This window comes from Micropterus salmoides, unplaced genomic scaffold (assembly GCF_014851395.1).
Source record: "Micropterus salmoides isolate LMB-PRFRI ecotype aquatic unplaced genomic scaffold, ASM1485139v1 Ms_hic_scaffold_8, whole genome shotgun sequence".
Classification (NCBI taxonomy): Eukaryota; Metazoa; Chordata; class Actinopteri; order Centrarchiformes; family Centrarchidae; genus Micropterus; species Micropterus salmoides.
The window spans coordinates 4,133,005-4,149,629 of record NW_024044570.1 but is presented as its reverse complement, the minus strand read 5'-3'; the positions used below and the strand labels follow the sequence as shown (position 1 = coordinate 4,149,629).

Here is a 16,625-nt window from a genome sequence, read left to right as displayed (position 1 = left end):
GAGCTGTGGAGTCTGGATCTGTGGTTGCGGGTCACCTGTTGCCCCCGTGTTCCTGCTCGACACCCTCTGCTGCAACGACTATTGTTGCTAGTCCTATTGTTATTATAATCATTAACACTACTGTATACTACTACTGTAATATCTGTACAGAGATACAGTATCTTATGGAGCGTGTGCCATAGAGAGAAGGGAATAACATTTTAAAAGGTTGGAACACACTTCAGATGTGGTTTTGTTTGAAGCATACTGAGGGCTTCACTGAAAGTTATTGTAAATGATAAATAATCATCGTGGATGTCAGTAAATGTAAAGTTAGACACCGGAGTCTTGTTCTAGTTTTACTGCATTTATTGGGTTTAAATGGTGAGAGAAGGCCAGAGCCAATCACAGTAAGTAATCAGAGCAGGAAACAGATTCCTGGCCATTATCAAAAGCGCTTCTGCGAAACTAAATTTATATTGACTTTTAAAGGGTAAATAAACACTGAAGATTTATAGGCAACTGCTGCTGCTCTCGTGCTCTGTTGGCACAAACGTTTCAGTAAGTTGACCAGCTGGTTTTGAACCAATAAGTGCTGTCACAGTGCTCTCCCAAACTCTTAAGTCGTGTATTCTCGTCCTTTCTCCTAAAACGCCGCACTGTTTACATCCATGTTTAGCAGCCGGCAGTCTTCTTCTCTGCCTTTGTTGGTGCTTTGCTACATTTCTCAGTGTTACTTCAACCTGTTGATCAGGGGATCTGTGCATTGCATCACCTGCATGTGCACAAAATTAAGGACCAGCTCACAGACAAATATCTCCATAGTGCTACTAGAACCTTAAAGTTGTCAAATGCTGTGTTAAATAAAATTTTTAGAAGTTACATCAGGGTAATGCGAGCTCACAATCTGCAGGTAGATTTTCTTTATTTTCCTCAATTTGTGTCCTCAAATCGTCACCTTCCCTCCATTTGTCCTCCACAAACTTGCAACAGACACTAGTAGCTTTTTTCAGAGCTTCAACCACATCTCAGCAAATGGATTTTGTTTGGTTGTTCTAACATGAAGCTAGTATATAAAAACTTTCCACGTACGAATGATTTTGTTTTGTCTACAACCTTTTATGCGGCCATCTTGGACAGAGGTGGGACTCACCCAAATGTTTTGAACTGCAAGAGTGAATTTAACCTTTAAAAGTCAAAACTGTGGAACTGTGAGCAGCTAAAGTTCCCTGCTCTGGTTACACATCGTCGTCGTGTTGTTAAAATCTTTCACACTTTAAAAAAAAAAAACGAGAAACAAAAACACTTCATTCTCCCGCAGCCAAAATAATATTTATCTCTCTCTCTGTATTGTGGATGAATAATGACTAGTATGCTCTGCCGGGATCTTTGCGTTTCGAAAAGCAAAAAGACTGATCTGCAGTCAGTTTTTATTTACTGCCCCAAAACCCCCATATTTATCATTTTATTGAGAACATTTAAATAACATTAGAACTAAATGTGGTACAGATTGGATGTACACAGAGGAAACCGGCGGGGTGGATGAAGGTTGTGACGCAGACACAGCATCCCGTTTCTCCTCTTATGTACACTGAAGGTGCGACAGCGGCTGGATGATCAGAAGTTGATGGCTTTGCCAAATGAAGCGGCCAGGTTTGCTTCTCTGAAGGCCTCAGACACCGTCTGCAGGAGGAGGAGAGTGAAAAACATCACGAAGCAGCAGCAGAGTTCAGCTTGAATTTTAACTTATTTCTGATATTTTCTGCAGACTATGAACCTTTATTTTTCCACTGTTACTTTAACAGTTTAGTATTTATAAGGAACAAATAAACATTTAATATATGTGAATTTGAGGGGAATATAAATATTTTCAAACTTTTGATATCTTAAAACACCAAAAATCAGGGAGAAGGCTTAGGGATGCAGCGATTACCGGATTTCACTATTAACCGCGCTTTAAAACGTCACGGTTAATTCATCGTAAAGGCTCCGCTACACCGAGTGTTTCTGTTGCACGGAACGAAACTGTGGCAACTTGCATAAAACAAAGTTACAGGAGCGGTGCACCAGCTTAAGTGTCGTGCTTATCAGAGGCTGCTGTACACTGGCTAAACTATTGTAGAGGGACCAAACTTTGAAGCTTTATTTCCACCAAAGAAACGGCTGAAGTCGGCAGTGTGTGGGAGCATTTCGGGTATATATATATATATATATATATATATATAAAATAATTACATTAAACTTGCACCACCCAGCTTTGCACGTGAAATAAAGTTAGGCCTAATACATTATATTGAATAATATAATTTTCCTGAAAGGGCCTTTATGGAAGACAGAACGTAATCCTCTGCAGACCTTCAGTCACTGAACATTTAACATTATATTATGTTGCCTCCTCCTGTCTGTGCTGTGAAAATGTTGCCAGGTGTAAAACACTAACATACGTCAGGAGCTTATAGGCTTTCAGGACTGTAGGCTACCAATTAACTGCAATTCAGTTAACACTGCACTCAATTTCTTTCTATCATTTTCACTAAAACACATGTACGGATGAACAGGTCAGTTTATTCCCCTCCTTTATAACACTTTCCCCTGGTTGATAAACATTCCTCTTATATTAATAATACTTATATTATAGAAATATAATTGTTGATGTAATTAAATATTAAAAATCAACTTAAGTCATTACTGGTGTTGTGAAATTAATTAATGCATAATAATCGTGAAACCGTGATTATTTCTCTGACAATAATCGTACCAACAAAATCTGTAATCGTCGCGTCCCTAGTAGGCATCTTTTTATTTTACTGATGTGGGTTACTGTTATATTATGATGCACTAGTTTAGGAGTGTGTGTGTGTGTGTTGCAGCAGGACATACAGGATGGGCGTGGCAGACTCTGGCGATGTCCTCACAGGAAGCGCCGTACTCCATGGCCAAAGCAGCTTCATTGATCATCTCTCCTGCCCCCTGCAGGGAAACACACAAACCAACAGCTTCTAATGGATCTGACGTTTGTAGATTTATTACATGAACATAAAATAAAGAAGAGGACAGCTTCACTATTAACTAACCCAGCAATTATGAGCGCTTGAAACTTGTTGTATTGACATCCTTACTGTTTCACTTTCTTATGACAAATGTACTTATTGTAAAGTCACTTTGGACAAACGCGTCTGCTAAATGCACTAAATGTAAATGTACTGAATTTTATTACCTGTGCACCTGTTTCTAAATGCTTTTCAAATTACAGTACAAATTAACTAAACTGTACTGTGTATAAATACTGCAGTACTGCATATAAAATATAGTTTACTGTAGTTCAAATTATAATTGGGCTGTAGCCTAAAAAAGTATTGTGCGGTTTACAAATACAGTAACGTCCGTAGTGCAGATAGGCTGCTGAGCTACAGCTCTGTGCTGGTTTCAATGCATTTCTACATTTTTAAAGAAGCCAATAAATAAAATACAGGTTATCAATACTGAACTAGTACCAGAGTTTGAAAACAAACATTTTCAGATTTTTTTCCCATAACTTGTCATGTATGAAAAGACCCAAAATAAACACTGTAAGCTTGAATACTATAAGCACATTTCATTGTTAACATTCAAGCTAAGATACTGATGTTCCTCTTACAGTTCCGAGGATGTGAGCTCCCAGCATCCTGTCGGTCTCCTTGTGGCCGAGGATCTTCACCATGCCGTCAGTGTCGGCGTTGGTTTTGGCTCGGCTGTTGGCTGCGAAGGGGAACTTGCCCACTCTGTACGGGACGCCCTTTGGAGAAAAGCCAGAGTCAGATGAATTCGACCATTTGTTCCTTTCAGATTACTAAAGAGTTGTTCTGACATTCACTGGTAGTCGATAGATAATGTCAGATTAACCTCTGTCCTCAGAGCAGCACCTCAAAATTCTGTCCCAGTCCCTTTTTTCAAAAACAACACAACAGTTGAACAGAAAATGAAAACTATATCGGTAATCATTTTATCGTTCAAATAATTTATCAAGCAAAAAAATTTCCCCCCAAAAAATCCTGATTCCAGCTTCTCAAATTCTACATAATATGATTATTGTGAACAAACAAGACATTTGACAGACATCAACTGGGAACTTGTGATGGACATTTTCTGACATTTGATTAACTAAATGATTGAAAGAATTATGAAAATGGATGTTAGTCGCAGCCCTGATGATACTGAAACTCTAGTGGGTTGTAATCAAACCACCTCCTGTTATACCCCCCCCCCCCCCCGACCCCGGCCTCGACTCTCACCTCCTCTTTGAGCTGCTCCTCTGTCTTGCCCACCCAGGCCACCTCGGGGTGCGTGTAGATGACGGAGGGAACACAGTTGTAGTCGATGTGCACGGCGCCTCCTGCCATGCCCTCCACACAGATGATGCCCTCGTCCTCGGCCTTGTGAGCCAACATCGGCCCCGCGATCACGTCACCGATCGCAAAAATGCTGAGGGGGGGGGGGGGGGGAGAACCAAAGTTTCAAGGAGTGGATCCTTTTACAGCTTCTATTCAGTCAATTAATAATTATATGTCGTATTAAATAAGAATGAATGGTAAAAATTATTTTATATTCAGTGTTTACATTACATTTGTGGAAAAACATGCGTCATGTATGGAGGAAGAACAACATGATAAATTATAGTAATTACACCTGCTTCTGTTAATACACGTTCCTTCTACAGCTGGATGTAAAAAACATGACTAACAACTTCTCTTGACCTCTTGAACTCGACCTCCAACTGTCATGGTAGACTGCTGGTCTTATTTAGCGGCTATTAGAACATGGTGGTCCAGCAGCTCCTCCTCAGTCTGTATGAGAACATCGGTCTGCACCGTTTTAGATAATCAATAAGCTGTAGAAGCTTTAAAAATCTAGCTTCAGAGATGCTGACAGGTCAGTTTATATCAGGCAGCCCGAGCTCTGTGGTACCTGGGCACTTTGGTCTCGAAGCGGTTGTTGACGGGGATGCGGCCCCTGTTGTCCAGCTCGATGCCGACAGAGTCCAGACCCAGGTTCTGGGTGAAAGGTCGTCTGCCGATACAGACCAGCAGCACGTCACACGTCAGCGTCTCGTTCTTCCCTCCGGCCGCCGCCTCCACTCTGAAACACACACGCAGGGTTACAAACGGCTGACATCATTTATATTTCACGAACTCTAATCCAGACCCTGATATCTAAACAGGATCTGAAGATTCGGCGGCGCTGTACTCACGCCACGTCGATCTTGCCGTCAGGCCTCTTGGTGGCTCCCAAGACTTTGGTGCCGAGCTTGAATTTGAGGCCCTGCTTCTGCAGGATGCGCTGGAAGTTCTTGGAGATCTCCATGTCGATGCCCATGCCGCCCACGTGGCCCAGGAACTCCACCGCTGTGACTTTAGAGCCCAGACGTTGCCACACTGACCCCTGCAGGAAGCGAGGACAAACACTTACAGGCTGTTCACACCTATGGAGTCAAAAGCCGGGACAGCGACATGATGCATTCATTGTGAAAGCTGCAGCTTCATGTGAGGCCAGAGACCGCAGACTACTTTTTTATTTTTTTTTATCTGCATGTCTGAACGCAGAGCAAGAGGACAGATTCAAGAGCTCCAAAACAAAACGAAAGACATCTTGAATCAGACAGTTAGTAAGCATTCAATGTAGGGCTGCGATGTGACCATTTATATCTGTTTGATGATAGAAAAACGTCTATCGGACTCAGACCGTGCAAGCTAAACACAAGGAGCTCATACCAAAGACAGAAGTCTGTTGAGCCACGCAACATTATTCCAGCTGACTTTTATTTTAAAAACATTCTCATCATTGTAACCGTGGTTTGAAGTTTGCCTAAATATGGGATATAAATATTGGGCTTAATTTAACGGCTACTGGGCGGCTTCTACACTGAACCGGACTGAATTGATGCTGACCAGCTCCACTCCGATGACTCCGGCTCCGATCACAATCATCTCTTCTGGAACTTTCTTCAGGGACAAAGCTCCTGTTGACGACACGACAGAGTCCTCATCAATCTAAAAAACAAACAAAAGAAAAACATTTGAGACTGGTAACACGTTTAAACACAGCTACACATTTATTTTAAATCAAGTCCGTTGATGAGAAGGTCTTTATATATTCTTTACAAATGCATGTTGACTTAAACTTTGACACGTCTCTGCGCTTGCACGTGTACCAACAGCAAAATCCTTCCTCTATTTCCATTTTTACAAATACTACTTCTGTGGTTTTTCCATACATTTTCTAAAAGACCTTGAACTACACACGGTGGTAGCAAAAAAATATGTCAACCCAAGAATTACCTGGATTTCTGCATAACTTGGTCATAAAATGTGAAGTCAAAACAACAGACAAACACAGTCTGCTGAAACTAATACCACACAAACATTTCCATGTTTTTATTGAACACACCGTGTAAACATTCACAGTGCAGGGTGGAGACAGTGTGAACCCCTGGGCTAAAAAGCTAAGCGACTGTAGTTGTTTTGCCAGCACACAGTGAAATGGCGCTGTACCTGGATCCCGGGGAAGGGCGTGACCTCGGAGCCTGTGGCGATGAGGATGTTCTTAGTGTTGATGACCTGCTCGCTGCCGTCTTCTGCTATGGCCGTCACCTGGTTTTTGCCAGTTATCCTCCCAAAACCGTTAACATGGGTCACCTGAGGAGAGTGATGTCACACCGTGAACGCCATAGTCAGCGGTTCAGATTCCTAATGGTGATGCGAGAGAACGACGAGTGAAACGAGAGAGAAAGAGGTTCTGACTTTGTTCTGTTTGAATAGATGCGCGATTCCTCCGGTCAGCGCTTTGACCGCTCCGCTCTTCTGAGCCATCATCTTCTCCAGGTTCAACGAGAGGCCTGAAACTGAGAGAGACACACTTCAGTCATCATCTTTGATCAATAATCATTGAATGAATAACTATTTGTATTGGCTAGTTATCATTTGTACTTTTGTTTAAAACTATAAATGTAATTAAAAGGCAGGGAAAGCAATTCTGAAGAAATTCAGTTCCCTGACTTGGACCCCAGATTGGCCACATTGAACATAAAGGCATAAAGGGATTGAAATAATACTAGAAAGTTGGTAAATAAAAATATATATAAATATAAGAAAAACACTACAGAATTACGGTCATTTTCTACAATGGCTTATAACAGCTGCAAGGACAAATGACGGCACTGATAAAAAATCCTCACATTTGAGAGGCTGGAGCCAGAAAACGTTGTTCTGCTTGACAGCCGACCAACTGAGCTACACAAAATGTCCCTTTAAAGTCCAATGAAGACTCTTACTTTCGATGCCTCTGCTCTCAAATTCCTTGCCGTGAGCCATGTGGTACAAGTAGGAGTTGTTCAGCAGAGCCTGCACAGATAAAATATTAATTTACACAGCTGGAGGAATTTTTTTTTTTTTTTAATACATTTAATAAAAGTTTTCATGTATTTTCACTGTTTTTGTTTTTCTTGTTTCATGTATTTTCTGTTCTCTTTGTGTGTTTCATGTTTACCAAGTGCAAATGTCCCTAAAATGACACTGATCTGCAATTAATCCAGTTTAAATATTAGTCTGAGCTTGTTCTAGTTTATGAAACACGAGTTAAAGAAGAACTCCAGAACAATCTGCTTTACAGGATAGTTTAACTAATGGATGAACCATTAGGACTGCAGACATTCACCACACTGATGATTATTATTATTATTGAGTTGCTCTTAATCACAGAAATATCAGTGTTAATGTTTTCACAACCGTCTCTTCCACTGCTGAAACTACAGAACATGTTGATTAGTTAGAATTTCTTACCTTTGAGGGGATACAGCCGACGTTCAGACAGGTCCCACCCAGACTGGCATTTTTCTCCACACACACCGTCTGTCAAAGGAAAGATGTACAGAAGAGAGGTCCACCTTAATATGTTTAGCCCTTCAAAAGGTGACCTGCATTACCCACTATACATTAAAATGTGATTAAGATGCTTTTCTATCAGCTCACGTCAAACCGACCAATTATAAAGATGAAAAAGAGGTAGTTAACTAAAGTAAGATCATTTAAATGTTTATTATAATCGTTGTTACAGCTCTTTACAGCAATATATCCTGCTGTCTGCAGACTTTATCCAGGATGAAACGTTTCCAGCCATAAAAATTTATTAATAAAATCCATGTCAAAGAATTTTTTTTTTGCACTATGTGAAGTATATTTATCAAGTTTTAATGTATCATAGATGTGGTGACATGAACCATAACTGGAGTTTTAAAGTTGTAGAGATGCTCATTTATTAAAAAAAAGAAAGTTACGTGAAAGTGGAAATTCAAACTGGGTCTTGCACAGATCTTAGCTCAGGGCCCGTATTTATCTATCAAACTTCTCAGAATTACTCATAACAACTCTGCTAAAAACTGACTTAAGACTAAAAAAAGTCTTGGCTCAAAGCTGTGCTTAAAAGTTAGTTATCAAGCATCATATTCCTAATTTCATTAAAGTGTAGGACTTAATCTTAAGTGTCAGTCTTAGTGCTGATTTACGACACTTTGCTGTGCCGCAAACAGGATTTTGGATGATGATGTCACCAAGCACTGAAGAGATGTCATATTTAAGAATATTCTCAGACAATTTCACATTGAATGGTGAAATTCCTCAAAAGAGTTTATATTCAACACACATTTAACACTAAAGAATTTTCAAGAGAATACATTATGATATAGGCCTAAACATTAATAAATGAAAGATAAAGAAAAAGTTTATCTTTATATGAGCACCATCAATGCGCCTACTACTCCTGGGAAGCCGGCTATTTGCATCAACTGTGTTTGCTTCTGTCGCATTACAGGGGGGGGCGTGTTGTTGGGAAGTCGATGACTTCGAGGAGTGTGTGGAGCTCTAACAGAAGTGCCATAATTGTTTCCGTGACTATTCGGCTTTTTGACGGTTGTGACGAGCCAAAATCATCAGCATTGCTGCATTCGTCCTGACGCAGAGAAACAAAATGTCACCACCTTCAGTTTAACTGAAAACGCATTACTGCGTAAAGTCAGTGGTGAGATGACGTCCCGCGCTGTCCGAACCCGTCTTATTAACTGCACGTCAAATAATTCAATTCAACAGTTTTCCTCTTCTGAAAGATTTGTGCATGTCTCTGTCTCCACAACGCCATCACAAGCCCTACTGGCAGCTCCTAACCACTTGAGAGACCTCTCGAGCTTAAATAACTGGGAGAGTAAGAGTGATTCTTAGCATTAAGACATTTGATAACTTGCTTTTATTCCCAAGTTTAAAAGTAGGAGTACATTTCATGAATTCTCAGCACTTAAGACTAAAATTGCTCTTTGAGAATCTTGATAAATAACGGCCCAGGTGTTGCCAATAATTATAACCTTTCAATGCAGCGAGGGTTGAACAATTTGAAGACCACATTGTTGATTAAAATGATTTTAAAATGTCAAGAGACCTGAGATCAGTTGCACACTGAAGAAATCTCTTATTCTAAATGAATCCTTAAAAACAATTATCAACTTTTTCAGCATCAAATGAATAAATAAAATAAAATATTTCAGCCATCAAGAACTTTTACACCAAAGTACCACTTTCATTAGTTACTTTCCAGGAAATACAATATGTATGTAGAATATGAATATAAAATGACATCCTGAAGGCAGCTTACCTTGAAGCCGAGCTGTGCGGCTTTGATGGCAGCGACGTAGCCGCCTGGGCCGGAGCCTACGACCGTGATGTCTGCATCAACTGCAGAGAGGCAACACAGCAACGTTTAACATGAATTCACAACAGCAGCTCAAGTAAGAGAGACGCTGGAGACATTTAAACCCTCACTCAGTATAACTACAGCAAAAATAAAAGTCTGTATCTGTAGAACGAGCGAAAAGTCTGGTGAGATCAGCGGGACCCACAGGAAGAGAAGCTTTTCTTCAGGAAGTTTCTGAATATGACAATTTTTAACTCACTGATGTCATTACAGGTTTTGACATTGATTGCCAGACTACATTTACTATTCTAACATAAGTTGGGATGGTAATTAATGATTATTTATAACATTTCTTTATAAGTTAGACAATTATTATGTAGTTAAAAGGATAAGCAGAACATTGATTGATCATGAAGAAGAAGAGGTGGCGCCCTGGTGGCCTCTGTGCTCAGCTCGGGACCTTTGTTGCAGGTTATTCCTCACCTCCCTACCGCAGGCAAACAGTAATAAAAGACCCCCAAAATACTTTAAACACTAGTAAATAATGAAAAGCGAAACAACAATGGCAGACTTGAGTTTTAAATCAATCCACACAAATTTAAATCTTCATTTCTTTTCTTTGATTAAAGTCAAATTCAGCATTAGTGACATTTCATCATTAGTAAAATCAAGTTTTATTCACAAAAATGTCACTCAAGAGTGAAAAGATTTGGACCAGTTGTGAATTTTCTTTGTACCCAAGACAAAATATATGACAGGTTGTCTTTTAAGGAGTCTGCTGAAAGGGGAAACAACCGTCACACGTCTGGCTAAAGTTCTAACTGTTACTGAAGGCAGAAGACATGCAGTGGTCTTACTCGCTGCTTTGTCAGCGTAGGTTCTGACGGACAGAGCTGCAGCGCCGTGCAGTTTGCAAGGAAGGTGGTGGCTCCGCTGAAAGGCAAACAAATACAAGTATATTAAAAAACTATAATACAGCCACACAGTCAAACAATCTACTAAAACTAAACACGCTGACATTTTGCAGCACCTTGCCTTGAATTCAGTCCAGGGTACAAACCAGACGCTGCAACCACTGTTAGTAAGTAAATTGCAGATTTTATGAGAAGATGCAGAATCGACCATAACACTGTCAGCATCCCAGTTATGAAAGTTAAAAGCTGATTTAAAATATTACTGCAGAACAGAAGTCACCGTCAGATGAAATGAGTTTTTACACGTTGCTTTCTTTACTTTTAACACAGAATAAAATCTTTTGAGCCCCTAAAGAAAGTATAAAGTACACTGTCTTGCTCAGAGGCGCTCAGCTGATGTTCAGCCCAGTAAAGTGGCTCTCAGCTCGGACACATTCATCTGTCAGTGCTGCGTAGCGACACAGCAACTCTTTAAAACACACGTTTTCATACCACCAGCTGACAAAATATGTGATCTACAGACGATAATGTGACTACAGCTTCTCAAATAAGAGGAACAACTAGGAACAATATGTTATTTAGCATGTGAAGCTGTGAGACGACATGCCATAAGCTGCCGAACCTCTAACATAAACTACAGTAAGAGTTAGGTAACCACTGCTAACTAACCTTAGCATGTTAACATGGCTTAGAGAGAGCTGTCATCTGTGAGTGTATTAATGTTAACGTTACATCTATTGAAAGTTTATCCTTAGCTTACGTATGTCACGTAACGTGTACAATTTGCACACGAAATGACATTATAACGTTAACGTTACCTCTTTACAAAGTGTGATTCAACAGCTAACCAAAAAAACAAAAAGTCGAAATTTCGGTTAAATATGGACACTTGTGTTAATTTTGTTGATGCCGAATTAAAAAGAGAAGCATATAAAACTGGATAACATATAATATACATACTGAGAGACATATTTTTCGCACTTATAAGCACAATAACTCTGGATTGTACGTTTTCCGAGTGGAGTCTGGCGTAATGTTCTCCACGTACGACTTCATCGGACCGGAGCGGTTTAGCTGACACCGCTAGCCGCTGCAGGGCCGCAGGTGTGAAAACACCAGTATCAACAGGAGCAGGAACCAGTGAGACCAGTTAGAAAGCTTTCCGGACAACACATGCTGGTTAGCAGGTTAATAAAAGCCTCTCTTACCGTGGCCAGAGAGCGGTATATCTGCGTCCAGCTCTGCATTTTGTCTGTGTCCCCTCACAGGATCTGTAACCTACAGCAGGCCGACCAGCCAAGGACTCCTGTCATTGCGCAAACGCAGAACCACGCTTCTTCTTCTTCTTCTTCTTCATTGGGTGTTAATGGCGGTTGACACCCAGAAATGTTGCATTACCGCCACCTTCTGGATCAAACAGTTTCCCAGTGCACATAAATAAATGTACAGTGTCCAACCAAAGTTTTCAAAACCTTGTCAGAGTTGCTGCAAATCCTTCCCTCAGTGTGTCATATGTCCACAATGTCCAAGAATCTGCTTGCAGCATCCATCTTAATCCTCTCTGAATGTTTATTTCAACAGCTCAATTAACCGTTGCTGCACCAGTCTCACCTGTACGTGTAAATAAATCACCATGTTTAACTTCCACCATCAGACAGGATGAGATCAGGATTTGCTGTATCAGGATCAAGTCACATCCGCTGCACACTGCTGGACCCTCCAGCTCGGCCTCAAGCAGCTTCTTCATCTGCTTGCCAGGACGACCTGGTTGGGCACACCTGTGGACAGGTCACCAGTCAGTGCAATACAAGAAAAGATTAAAAACTATTAGTGATAGGAATTACTGCGCTTTGGAGGGAGCCGGATCTTTTGGTTTCATTGCTTTCCAAGAACCGGCTCTTTCTGCTCCCAAGCGGCTCTTCATTTAGCCTTTGAAACTGTGCATAACAATAAAGATAAAATATATAAATGTATATAATATTAAATTGACAAGAAACTAAAAAAAAAAGAATATGTGAAATGCATTGCATTATCGCTTGAGCACTTTATTCAATTCAATTCCATTCAATTTTATTTATGTAGCGCCAAATCACAACAACAGTTATCTCAGAGCGCTTTTCAGAAAAGAGCAGGTCTAGACCGTACTCTGTGATGTTATATACAGAAACCCAACAATTCCCACGCGCAGCACTAGGCGACAGAGGCAAGGAAAAACTTCCCTTTAAGAGGCAGAAACTGTCTCTTAAACTTTATTAATATTAATAGTGTCAAGTTTACATTTCTGTTACTCTGTGCAATAATCAAATCACTGTGAAATGTCTTTAGGTCTATACGTATCTTTTTGTTGTTGTGCTACGTGTAGCTGGAAAAATGCTTCCGCTTTGCACTCCTTGTTGTATGAACATACTGACATATCACGTTATAAAGTTAAAAGATTGTTTAAATGAAATATGTTGGCTTTGTGAAATTACAAAAAAAAAATGAAACATATTTTGTTATAACGTAAAAAATGTCTATATACAACACCACATTATCTTCCACTGCAGACTGTCTCAGATGTGATGGGGGATTGGAGCTCGTCAGCTCGAGTCACGTCTGAGAACAGCTGATGGTGTTTTTAATCACATGATTTGGTGTCATTAGAAACACCATCAGCTGTTTTTCAGCTTTGATACCAATCAAAAACAAAATAACTTAATCAGACTTTATTTTGCTTTTGTTTATTTAAAAAGAAAAAGAGAGAAAAACAAAAGACTTTTGTCTCATTTCTTTAACTAATCTTGTGCCAGAATGCAACACTCCAGGAATGTGCAAATACTTCTTATTTCTGAGGACATACTTCTCTCATGATTTAAAGGTATTGAAGGGAGGTAATGCAGTTATTAGACGACATTATAAAATCAATCAGAGTGCTAAAATTGGTGTGTTGTAGTAGTAAGTAGTAAGAAATTGTTTTACAGAAAAAAACACATTTATGTATACACCATACATCAGAAAAAATATACATTTATTACATTAAATGTAGAAAATCTTATTTAAAAAGAAAAAGAGAGAAAAGCAAAATACTTTTGTCTCATTTATTATATTTATCAACTGCTCTCCAGTAATTTGTGCCAGTATGCAACACTTCTTATAGAAACAATGATCAGACAATAAAAAGTTTATTGTCCAAACATTTAAGGAACGTGTAAATGCTTCTTATTTCTGAGGACATTGTTTTCTGATGATTTAACAGTGTTTAAGGTAGGTAATGCAGTTATTAGAATAAATTAGATCAAATCAATCAGAACTGTAAGTAGCAACTTGACAAATTAAAGAAAAACATTTAAAGAAAAAAAGGGGAAAAAATACATTGGTCAGAATCTGAAAAACTATCAATGTAAATCATCAATAAATTATTAATTATTATAATAAATTATAAATTATTATAATTATTACATTAAACGCAGAAAATCAAATGGTTGTTTTACTCAGTGTGATTGACAGGAGAGATGATCAGAGGGGCAGAGTTTTTACCACCATCGTTATTACAAGGACTAAAGAATGGGTAGAGTTTCTCAGTGAAGCAGCAGCCAGTAAAGGAGTAGATAAGAGCTGCAGCATCAACGTCATAAAAGGAGACCAGACCCTCCTCATAATCCACAAACACCCCCACCTTCTCAGGCTGAGACTTCAGAGAGAGACGGACTGCAGGGCCAGCAAAAGCTTGGTACTTGTTTTCATTCCTCAAACATATCATCCAGTAACCTTTCTGAGGACTCGCTGTGATTTTTCCCTTCCTGTTGATCGACTCTCTGGCCACTCCTAAATCCCACTTAGTCTTCCCTTTAACCTGAACCTCGTAGTAAAATCTTCCTGAAGAGAAACTCTGCTTTACTAAGACACAGGGACAATAATCAAATCTCTCTGGATTGTCCGGGAGATTCTTCTTTACATCTCCACAGTTTACTTGTTTTCCATCATCAGACAGGATGAGGTTGGGATGTGCTGTATCAGGATCGAGTGTCACATCCACTGCATACTGCTGGACCCTCTTCAGCTCGGCCTCAAGCAGCTTCTTCATCTGTTTACTGAGCGTCTCCTCCAGCTGATTCACAGCTCTCCTCACAGTCCCCTCATATGAAGGTGGACGGACGCTGACTTCTGTCCAGTCCTTGGTGGGTGGAGCAGCGTTCAGGGACGGGAGTCTTTGGAGGAGGTGGAGGTGGTCTTCAGAGCGTAAGAGCTGCTCCACCTCAGAGCTTCTCTTCTTCAGCTCAGAGATTTCCTGTTCCAGCTCTTTGATGAAGCCTTCAGCCTGTTTCTCTGTCTCTCTCTGCTTCTCTTTGATCGTGTCGATGAGCTCGGCCTGGCTTCTCTCAACAGACTCCTTCAGAGCGCTGAAGACCTGAACACCACCTGCTATCTCTCTGTCTGCATCTTCCTTACTGAGCTCCACTGAGCGTTTGATCTCCTGAATCTTCAGTCGTCTCTTCTGGATCATCTGCTGAGTTTCAGCCTCTGTCTTCCCCAGCTCGGCCTTCTTTCCTTCATATTCTTCTTTCAGAGGAACAACATCATGTGTCTTGTGGTCTAAAACAGTGCAGGGCATGCAGACACACATCTGGTCGGTCTTACAGAACAGCTCCAGCAGTTTATCGTGCTTCGTACACATCCTGCCTTCCAGGTTCTCCACAGGGTCGATCAGCTGATGTCTTTTCAGGCGTGAAGCTGTCAGATGAGGCTCCAGGTGAGTCTCACAGTAGGAGGCCAGACACACCAGGCAGGACTTCAGGGCCTTCAGTTTGGTTCCAGTGCAGACGTCACAGGGAACTTCTCCTGGTTTGGCAGCTTGTTGCTCTGAGCTGCTGCTGCTGGCTTTCTGTTGAGCTGACTGTCTGAACTGAGCAGCCATCTCAGAGATGAAAGTGTTGACCTGCAGCTCAGGTTTTGTGTTGAAAACCTTTTTACAGTTGGGACACTGACACAGGACATTAATATTCCAGTGTTCAGTGATGCAGGTTTTACAGAAGTTGTGTCCACATGGTGTGCTGACTGGATCAGTGAACACATCCAGACAGATGGAGCACAGAAACTGATCTTCAGTCAGCAGACAGCTGGCAGTAGACATATCCACACTCTGAGGACAAGAAGTGGGAAAAAATGGACAGTTAAAATTAAGGCAACTGCACTTTGTTGAAGATACTTGAACTATCTTAAACCTTGACCAAAGAGTCATTGTGTCCTTTGTGGAAACTCATTCTGTAGGTTATATGTGATGTGAAAAGGTTGAAAAGTGAAGGTTAACATTGACTTGATGTTGTGGGCTTGATGAAAGACTGTAACAGGAGTGTTGTAGCCCACTGAGCCATAGATATAGGATGTTCTTACAAGTGTTGGATTGACCCTTTTTGTTCTGTTTAACTGTTAGAGCATGCTGTAGACTCAAAAATAAGAAATAAAAACTCTGTGAAAAGTCTCTAGTAACCACAACTTGCCCTTTAAAGCCTTCAGTGCTTTCTTCCAAACTAAATTCATCTTCTACCAAAAGAAAAACATCACTAATCAAGTCAAACCTGAAGGGCAACAAAACCTCACCTGCAGAGCAGAAAGAGGTGGAGCAGCACTGGAAAAGCACGACAGTTTAAGTCTCACATTTCCTCAAAATTAAACTTTAGTCTGAGTGTCAGCAGACCTGCAGTCGAGACAAGTCTGTTTCTCAGGAAAAGAAAAGTCTGAATCTTAACAACACAGCAGAGTCTCTGCCAAACAAGTACAGCTGATAATATTTACTGTTTCAACACTAACACAGATCTTTGACATCATATCTTTTATCTGGTAAAACAGATGTAAAACAGTCAGATTCTGGTTTGAACTAAACTTTGACCAAATACTGGGTCAGAGCATTTTGGCTTTGTAGGGCCGTGTACTCACCAGGGTTTGGCAGAGATTCTGCTGTTTTGTTGAGAAAAACCTGATGGATTCAGTTGAAAGTTTCTTTAGAGAGAAACAGAGAGACTTGAATCCACTGCAGCTCTGCTG

General features: G+C 40.4%; 2 protein-coding genes across 2 annotated transcripts; both read right to left on the bottom strand.

Annotated features, from left to right (window-relative positions):
• Nucleotides 1-330: 330 nt before the first annotated feature.
• dldh (dihydrolipoamide dehydrogenase) lies at nucleotides 331-11,965 on the bottom strand. Its single transcript, XM_038705790.1, has 14 exons — nucleotides 11,813-11,965; nucleotides 10,548-10,623; nucleotides 9,652-9,731; nucleotides 7,794-7,862; nucleotides 7,286-7,355; nucleotides 6,756-6,856; nucleotides 6,507-6,650; nucleotides 5,904-6,005; nucleotides 5,207-5,397; nucleotides 4,924-5,094; nucleotides 4,251-4,440; nucleotides 3,617-3,754; nucleotides 2,860-2,949; nucleotides 331-1,662 (listed from the first exon to the last, which is right to left on the bottom strand). The coding sequence occupies exons 1-14, from the start codon at nucleotides 11,849-11,851 to the stop codon at nucleotides 1,597-1,599; spliced, it is 1,527 nt and encodes a 508-aa protein (XP_038561718.1). The 5' UTR covers nucleotides 11,852-11,965; the 3' UTR covers nucleotides 331-1,596.
• Nucleotides 11,966-14,039: 2,074 nt separating this feature from the next.
• On the bottom strand, nucleotides 14,040-16,625 carry LOC119893290 (E3 ubiquitin-protein ligase TRIM21-like). The gene is made up of 2 exons (XM_038705332.1): nucleotides 16,518-16,625; nucleotides 14,040-15,723 (listed from the first exon to the last, which is right to left on the bottom strand). The coding sequence occupies exon 2, from the start codon at nucleotides 15,712-15,714 to the stop codon at nucleotides 14,071-14,073; it is 1,644 nt and encodes a 547-aa protein (XP_038561260.1). The 5' UTR covers nucleotides 15,715-15,723; nucleotides 16,518-16,625; the 3' UTR covers nucleotides 14,040-14,070.

Bases quoted from the DNA above. Each gene is read 5' to 3' on its own strand.
- dldh (XM_038705790.1), bottom strand. From the start codon at position 11,851: ATGCAGAGCTGGACGCAGATATACCGCTCTCTGGCCACG. The intron at 5,095-5,206 runs GTGAGTACAGCG...TGTGTGTTTCAG, and splicing joins GACGGCAAGATCGACGTGGC to AGTGGAGGCGGCGGCCGGAG. The intron at 4,441-4,923 runs GTACCACAGAGC...CCCCCCCCTCAG, and splicing joins TTCGAGACCAAAGTGCCCAG to CATTTTTGCGATCGGTGACG.
- LOC119893290 (XM_038705332.1), bottom strand. From the start codon at position 15,714: ATGTCTACTGCCAGCTGTCTGCTGACTGAAGATCAGTTTCTGTGCTCC.